The 9073-nt window shown below is 41.9% G+C and overlaps 1 protein-coding gene across 1 annotated transcript in view; it reads right to left on the bottom strand.

Moving 5' to 3' along the window:
- The window catches only part of LOC123960176 (scavenger receptor cysteine-rich type 1 protein M130-like), a 45418-nt gene extending 39921 nt beyond the window's left edge, over positions 1-5497 (bottom strand). The window contains exon 1 of the mRNA XM_046034776.1: positions 5455-5497. Coding sequence (XP_045890732.1) covers positions 5455-5497 — 43 coding nt within the window. The remainder of the gene's footprint in view (positions 1-5454) is intronic.
- Positions 5498-9073: the final 3576 nt, after the last annotated feature.

Genomic DNA, 9073 nt, shown 5'->3' with positions numbered 1-9073 from the left:
CACCCTGTTTGCCTAGTGCTGTAAACTTGGTGTCAAGTTCAGCTGTAGGATGAATATATGTGGTGTCTGACCCCCCTCTCATGCCTTTATGTAAAGTCGTGGAGGATGGCTCTGGTGAAGTGTTGACAGGGAAGGCGGTGACAGTTTGTACACCCATTTGTCTGTCATTGGTCATGTTGCCTGTGGGAACCGGGTCGCTGATAAGCAGCAAAGAAGAAAGGCTGACAGTAGCCTTTGAAGGCTCAGTGTGAATCACTTCGTTAATAGAGAGGTTAGGAGGCAAGGAAGAAGGCGTGTGCCCCATCTCTGGAGTCTTGAGCTCACAGTCATGAGTGTCGGTGCTGATCGGCCAATCCAGTGGAGTGGTTTTGGGGATCAGTGCGTCATTTGAAGTGGTAACTAAAGCACAGAGGCGGGTTTCTCGTTCTGTGATGTATTCAGACAGTGAGATAGGCAGGGGTCGTTTCACCTGTGCCCAGATCGTTAAGTTCTGAAAGTCAAGCAGTGGCTCAAAGCGGTTAAGGACGTCTTTGCCAATGAGTAGAGGAATGGCGTCAAATGGTGAGACATACACCGGGTGGATGAGGTCCATGGGACCGATAGACATGTGGACTAATGTCATGGCTGTCAAATTGAGGTTTTCAGGGCCGAGTGGCTGGACCTCAATGTCACAAGTCTGTAGTTTCAGGTCTTTGTGGGAGCGGGTCATAGCCTGTAGCTGCCTGAAGAGGGCTGACGACATTATAGTGATGTCTGCAGCTGAATCAAGAAGTGCTTCCTGCACCAGAGTGTTTTCAAGTGTTACAGGCAGGTAGAATTTCCGTGAAACTCCCCTTTCAGTCAGGTGACACAAGAAGTGTTGGGAGGGCGGACTGCCCTGAGTGGCTTTGGACTCTGTGAGAGGATTCTCTCTTGAGTCGGACTGTACCACCAGGAGTGTCCTGGAGGGAGCGGTTCTCTCAGTCCATCTGTGTGAGCGTGTCAGTCGTTTTGACAAAGTGTCAGGAGAAGGGGACTTTGGCTTTGCAGCGGCTGCGGCCAAGTGCTCTGCCTTCTTATCTTCCTGTTTGGACAGGGTTTGGAGCAGGCGCTTAAGCGCTGTAATTTCCTCCTTACTAAAAGTGGGTGTGTCAGACTCACTTTCAGTGTTATCGGTATTTGTGTCTCTATAGTGGGATCTCTGGAGTGTAGCTCTCTGAGATCGCCTGTCCCAATTGTTTTGGGATTTGTGATGCTTGTGTCCCCCCTTCTGTGAAAAGAGGTGGGTTTCACAGCGGTTGGGCGTGTACCTGGGCCGATGGGTTTCAGGCCTCAGATTTTGGCTCTTCTCAGACCAAGATGGCTCTGAGTGACGTCGACCATGCTCATTTTGCTGAGGCAGGCTGCACCTCTGCTTCTGGCTTGGTCTATATTTCTGGGAGGTGATGCAGGTTGACGCAGGTGTTTCAAGACCAGGAGCTCGTTTTGGCTCCACCTGTAGGGAATTGATACTGAGAGTGAGGACACCATGGGGCTCAGGATGCCTCGTCATGGTGAGTCTCTGCTTTTCAAATCCTTTTGTAGCTAACTCGCGTAGCTGTCGACTGGTTTGGGTGCGTGGGCAGGCTGCCACACCCAGATGATGACTGGTAGTGGGGTGGAGGTTCTGGATAAAAAGATATTTGAAGTTTAACTCTTCCTCCATATCTGGCTCATTTTTGGTACCAAAGTACGCTTGTCTGAGTCGGTTGTAGTACTGCTGAGGAGGTTCCGGCCTCCCTTGCTTAACAGCAAGTGCAGCTGTTAGACCTGATTGTGCTGTCAAGTCAGAATATTCCTCCACCAGTGCCTGGCAGAGTGAGTCATAATCTTGTCTGACATACCTGGGCTGGCGTTCAATAAAGCTGCTGACCTCTCGACTAGATGTCACCTTGATCAGATAAATCTTGTCGTCAGTGGTGGCAGCAGGGAATTTCCGCAAGTAGTATTCAATATCTCTTAGATAGATACTGGTTTCATTTGAGCCTGTAGCCTCAGGCTCGAAGCGTGTTATGTGGCGAGCGATTTTGTCTAAGTCCCTGTCAGAGGGGCTTAAGTCATGGTCAGCATTGGGCGGCGGATGCAGCCGAGGGGAGTAAGACGTCTTCACCTGAGTAGGTGGAGGGCTATTTACCTGGCACTCTGTCATATGATCCTGTGGGATCAGTTGTGGGAGTGGTCGTGGAGACCATCCTCCTGAGGCTGGCAAAGGGGAGCTAGCCTTGTCTCTCTCTGGTGGGAGTGTTTTGTAGGAGGGAGTGTGTTTGGCTGTCTCACATGAGAGCTGGAACTCTCTTCTGGTATCAGCCAACTCCTCCTTGCTTTCCTGCTGTAGCGGGGATTTGGTTACTCTGTCCCTATCCTCTAGCTGTCTTTGCATTTCTTGCATGCGTTTTTGGTCAGCTTCTCTAAGTTTGCTATAAACTTTGACTCGTAATTTTAGCTCTTTAATTTCCCCCACTGCTTGTCTAAGGAGGGTTTCTGATTGGTCAAGGGATTCAGTTGTGTCTTTAAGTTTACTTTTAGTCCACTCTAACTCCTGTTCTTGCTGAAAGAGTGAGTGTTCAAGCTGATTGGTCTTTTCCTGCAGCTCAATTTTCTCCTCATCGACTCCACCCTCCTGTGGGAGTGCGTTCTTCCGCTTCACTTAGTGACTGCCTGGTGTTTTCCAGCTGCTGTTTAAGCTGGTGCATGTGCTTAGACATTACAATAGCTAGTTTTCCTAGCATATGGGACAAGGCTTTGTCCTTTGAGGAAGTGGCTAGAGCAGTTGTTACCAGCTCTGCAAAAATTGTTTCAAGGTTCACCGCATCAGTGCCTTGTATTTGGCTTGAGTAGCCAGGTATCAAGGTCTCGGTCATGTGGGCCAAGATGGAGTCAAAGTGTTCCAGTGGGTCACCCCCACTGGCTGCCACTAAGCGTAGGTCTGCCATATTCAAAGGCAGGTACTCAAGTGGTTTGGTTAAGGACTTTGGTGTGAGTCCAAATCAGACAACAAACAAGTGTGTCAACTCAGAGGATATACCTAAAAATACAAAAATAAATGGGTGTTGCTTCTATAGCTTCCTGGAACTGTTGATGTTCCGTTAAGTTAATTTGGAAGGCTAATCTGAAGAAAAGAAGGATCAAAATTGGGGAAAGCTGACTTTCAAGTCAGACTTAAATGACCAAACTGAAAAATCTAATTTAGGATGAAAAGCAAAAATAGGAAAAATTTAATTAAATCACACTTGGGATTAAAGTTAAATGCTATAGATCAAATCAAAGTTCATGTTACAACTGGCTTGACGATAAAAGCTCAAAGTCCTTAATGTTCAAAGTTGAAAAAAAAATTGTTTGAGAAAAATTAAATTTTAGAATCAAAGTTCAAAATTGGAAAAAATTAAATTTGAGATTAAAAATAATTAAATTTCTAAAATCAAAGTTCAAAGGCAATGAGAATGAACTCAAAGTTCAAAGTTACATTAACAAAAATCCCAGGCTGATTAAAGTGGATTAATTAAAAAAAAAAATCAAAGCTGATTAAACTGAAGGTTTTAATTACCCTTTGGTAATTATCAAGTTATCAAAATTCCAATTGCTATAAAAGTCAGAGTCCAAATTACATTTATAATGAACAAGGATTAAAGAAAGCCTAGTTGGAAAGCTATCAATTCAACTTATCAAGCTCAATGTAGGTTTCAGAATTCCAATCAGTCCAAACAACAAAAGGTTAACAAAAATTCAAATCAAGATGTTATTCTGTATTTATCTTATTCCTGCAAGGATCAAAAATAGCACTACAGAAAAGGCTTCAAAATGACAAAGTCAAAATCAGGGATATTGCAGCAGTAATGAGAATAAAGCTTTTTATTCAAATACAGCTGGATCAAAAGAAAAGCGAATCTTTGAATAAAAGATTGCATCAAAATTAACAGAACTACTCAGTGTAATCCTAGTTTAGGGTATGAAATTTGCTCAGTACCTTGTTACAAGCAAACACCCAATAGATCTTTAGACCTGGGATGTATCCTCAGTGTGCTGGATGTCTATATCTGTTGGCATGGACTGACATAGAAAAGCCCTTCCCTTCTGCTGTTTGACATTTAATGTTAGTTTTCAATAATGTTCACATTTGTGTTTCATGGCCATTTTACATATAATGTTTTTGGTTCACATTGCAGTAAATTCTATGTATATTTGCCCTCCCGCTGTCTCTACTACTGTCAAAAAATGTCAGCTTTTAAATTCTGACTGTCAATTAATAGGACAAGCTTATCAGACAACAAAGATAAAACATCAAACATTAAAACTGAACTCTTGCTTAGAGATAAATCAAGTGTAAATAAAAAAGTGAAAATACCCCCCAAATTGGTTAATTTTTCACATTGTTGCCAATTATACATTTTTTTCTTTGTATATTCTAAGTATTTCCACTTTCTACCTTATACTTTAAGACAAAATAAGAAACCTTAGACCCAGTACCAAGTTTGATGAGTGCCTTGTTTGCTGCTCTGTCTAGTTTAAACATAAAAGAACGGGCAGACATCCAAATCAACCTGTTTGTAAGTGCTGAAAAAAAAGAATCACCTGCATAAATTGTGACTTTGCAAATTCTGAGGTCTCAGAGCTGATCAAATGCACCTGTAGTAAATAGTTTAATCTACACCATGTAAGCTGCACATGACAGACTGGTTGGACTTTATGGGCGGGCCAAAACACATTGATAGACAAGTTGGGCTCTCAAACAAAAGGCAAAAGCAATAGGTCTCGTAAAGACAAAGCAATGACAATAGGTCTCGTAAGGGAAAGGCAACATGTATTTATTCTTTAATTCATTTATTCTTTCATTCTTATTTTCCCACATTTATTTATTTATTCTTTCATTCTTACATACATTTCCATATTTATTTATTATTTTATCCATTTATTGACTGTTCTGGCACTTTGGGTTTTCCATACAGATGAGCCAACCCCAACCCCAAGATGTAACAAAAGTACAATAAAATTTTTGTCCTGTGTTTGTAGTCTGTTGCAATTCACAACCCTCACCACTAGATGTCAGTAAAACTTACACACTGAACCTTTAAAATTAATGCCCTGAGGATGTTCAAATAGCCACAACAGAGTGTAGCTGACGTGTGACTGCAATTAAGTTATTAAAGGGTCCATGTGTGTTCAGGGGTCTCTAGTGGTGAGGTTTCAGACTGCAACCATTACATTTCCAAGAGTGTGTGCATGCTCGAACTCATGTGTGTGTGCGCGTGTTTGAGTGTAATGTTGGTGTGGGTGTGTGTGTGAGAGAGGACGTTGGTTTAAATCTTGTTCCTAAATCTTTGTTAGACCGAGACACCAGCTGTCCAACAGCAGCAGCCTTTCATATTGTTCTCTGATTTTCTCCCAGGTCCAATAAAGAGATCTGAATTCTAACACATGATGTTTAAAGCAGAGTCCTACCTGAGCTCCACAGCAGCAGCAGCAGCAGCACCAGGTGATCCATGTCCAGGTAGACCGTCTCTCTGGCCGTCCGCCTGCTCTCTGCTCTGATCATCGTGTGCTGTCCTCAGTGTATATCTGTGGACAGGAAGAGGTGGAGCTTTACTGGAACACAGCTCATGTAGTTGTCTTTAGTTCCACAGTGAAGACTCCTCGTCTGACTGAGTCTCTGTCAGGATCAGGGTTTCTGTTGGCTATGTTTCCAGTTTGACCAGTGGATCAGACCGTGTTCATACTGGTGTCCAATTTGGAACCAGATTTCCCTCTGGGTTGACACACAGTGTTTGGTCAGTGTTTGGTTTCTTTTGTGTTAAAGGGTTGAACTAAAGCAGGACAAAGTCATAGAACAGACAGTCAGTGTCTTTAACTACACTAATTTACATTTATTAATACGACGCTTTTATCCAAAGAGACTTACAATTGCTACATACGTTAAAGGTCATACGCCTCTGGAGCAACTAGGGACACAGTGGTGGATGGTTGGAGTTGAACCCGGGTCTTTCACACAAAAGGTATGCGTCTTATCCACCTCACCTTGGACATGTACCCTGGGAGACTGAAGCTACTCCCCCAAACAACACATCTCAAAGGGAGGCACAAACCCCTCCACCATGATAAGGCGGAGATTCTCCATTTTACCCTAGTGATGAAAAATTCCCTCCCAACCTTTCTGAGTTGAAGCCCCAGATAGGCGATGGGCAACAGTGAGATTTTACACAATGAGATGTTTTTGTTAACATCTACAGTTTTAATCAAATGAAACAAAATTTGTTGCCACTTGTACTTCTTGCACATTTTTTGTTTTGTTTCTTGTCTCGAGTCAGACTCAAGTCGCATATTTGAAGACTTGAGACTTACTTGACTAAAACAGATAAAAGACTCGACTTGATTTTGACTTGAGACAGATGACTTGAAACACTTGCATTTGCTCCTTCCAACGTTTGCGGCATAATCCCAAAACCATGTGTGCTTTCACATAGCAGTCCTAACTCCACAACCAGCGGCGTTACATGTAACACAACACAGACATTCAAGGATTATGTTGTCGATGACAGCTGGAAGAAAAGAACAGCGGTGTGCAAGATCTGCAGCTCAAAAATCAGTGACACCACCACAACATCCAACTACATCACTACTGAACCCTTAAAGAAAGGTATGTTATGTGACTGTGGCTTTTCTGCTAACTTAAAGGCTGGTTGAACACATAGAAAGCTAGCGTTAAGTTTAAGCTAAACCCAGTTGCAAGTTTAGTAGGAACGCAGAGGTAAAGCAAAAGCAGTCTAAAACACTTTATGTAAATCTTACTGACCCATTTCAATGATCAGTGAAGCTAATAGCAGACTAAATAATAGAAACACCTTTGTGTATAGTTCAATACAGCTAGAACAGAAACATTCACTACGTCTTCCAAAGTGATCACACAGTCACTTCTGTTAAACTGTTTCAACATAAACTTAGTTCCTAAGAATTTCATAAGACTTGACATGTGACTTGCTTGACTTTCATCACAGTAACATGGAACTTGCATAAGAGTTGAAAGAGTTGAATGTTAAGACTTGAGACTTGCTTGTGACTTACTCCCACCTCTGCTAATTAGCCACCTGTTTACTGGTTACTACTTATTATTTATTTGTCATTCAGTATTTCAGTGCTGCTCGTAGTGTTTATTCATTTATATTGTCATATTGTCTATACTGTATATATCATATCCACCTACCTCAAGTGCATACCACCTGCACATAATACTAATTTAGTCAGCAGCATTCTTTGCACTCTGCTCCATCGCACTGTGTACACGTGTACATGTATGCATGTATGTGTATATTTATGTACATCATATCCACCACATGTAGGCTACATAATGATAATAATAATGATAATAATAATTTACTCCTGAATCCTTTGCACTCTGCTCATTGCTCTATTGTCTCGATCTGTTGTTTTTTGTTTCAAGTGTGTATATGTGTTCTGTAAACTGTAGTCTGTGTACATCATGAGCAATGTATGATCCAGAGTCAATTCCTTGTAAATGGACACATACCTGGCAAATAAAGCTGATTCTGATTCTGATTTCTGTCACAGGAGCGAGGCTTGTGCACATCTAGCTGCAGAGGACACTGCTGAGATGAAGAGAAGCACAACATAATTCAGCCTCTTGCTTCTTCAGTCCAGTTATGTGCTCAGTAACATTAAAACTACATCCATTAAAAACAGAGAGCAGGCTGTTGGCTCCTTCTCCTCTCAGATGATCTATTTATTTTTACTCAGCTGCTGCTTTTCCCCTCAGGTGGTGGACAGAATTTGTGATGTGTTGAACAAAAACATGCAGCGTTACTGCCGCTCATTTCTGCCACCCAAACACTAATTTAATATTTTAAATAAACTGGATGATCTGAGGTTAAGGCAGTAGTCATAACAGAACAGAAACAAATGTGAAAATGATGGTCAGTATAACTTCTGCTTTTGTGGTGCAAAGAACCAAAAAAAGAGATGTATGAGAGACCTATATGTGTGTGTGTGTGTGTGTTTGAGAGGCCCTTTAGGGTTAAAATTGTGAAATATGTGTGCCACCATATCCGGTGTATGTAAACTTATTTTCAGCTCAGTCAGGTTGTTGTAGTGCAGTGCTTCCCAAACATTTTCAGCTCACCATTTTCAAAGATACACCATGAATTATTGTAACATCTACATTTTTAAACTGTGGATAAAGGACAGAACAAACCATGAATTTAAATGTATATAAAATATATTTATTCCATAATAAAAGTAAAAATAAACAGCAATGGTCTTCATTCTCCTTTCTGTGTCTCACCCCTTTCTTATCCCCTCCCATCATCCCTCAGCACCAACACCAACACTTTTTTTATTGATGCTGGTTGAAGATTTCAACTGATCTTTTCTGTTCTTGGTTTTTGAAAGTGCCATTCTGCGGTCATGCTGCGCATTTAGTCCGTTTCTGTATTTATTTTTCAGATATGCTAGAGTTGAAAAGCCATATTCACACAAGTATGTGGTGACAAATCAGCACATGTAATGTCTATGAAGATTCTCAGTCATCCAGGTCATAGTTATCCAACGAAGGTTAAAATCAAGGAGTATCAGAGAAACTCAGGAGGATTTTCAACAAACACAACATCCCTGTGTTTTTTAAACCCAAGAACACACTAAGACAGATGCTGGTCCACCCCAAAGACCGCACACCCAAACACAAGAAAAGCAATCTAGTGTATGCGGTCCAATGCAGTGAGGAATGCACAGACCTGTATATTGGGGAGACTAAACAACCACGACACAAACGCATGGCTCAACACAGAAGGGCCAACTCCTCAGGTCAAGACTCTGCAGTCTACTTACATCTGAAGGACAGAGGACACTCGTTTGAGGACCACCAGGTGCACATTTTAGACAGAGAAGATGGATGGTTTGAAAGAGGTGTCAAGGAAGCATCTACACCAGGGTGGAGAAGCCGTCATTGAACAGGGGAGGGGGTCTACGCCACCACTTATCCCCCACTTACAATGCTGTCCTTTCATCACTTCCCAGGAAACTCAACAAACGTAACCTATTGGCCTCAGGTGAA

Source organism: Micropterus dolomieu, linkage group LG21, assembly GCF_021292245.1.
Source record: "Micropterus dolomieu isolate WLL.071019.BEF.003 ecotype Adirondacks linkage group LG21, ASM2129224v1, whole genome shotgun sequence".
In the NCBI taxonomy this organism is placed as follows: domain Eukaryota; kingdom Metazoa; phylum Chordata; class Actinopteri; order Centrarchiformes; family Centrarchidae; genus Micropterus; species Micropterus dolomieu.
The sequence above is the reverse complement of the archived record's forward strand: the minus strand, read 5'-3'. Positions and strand labels throughout refer to the sequence as shown.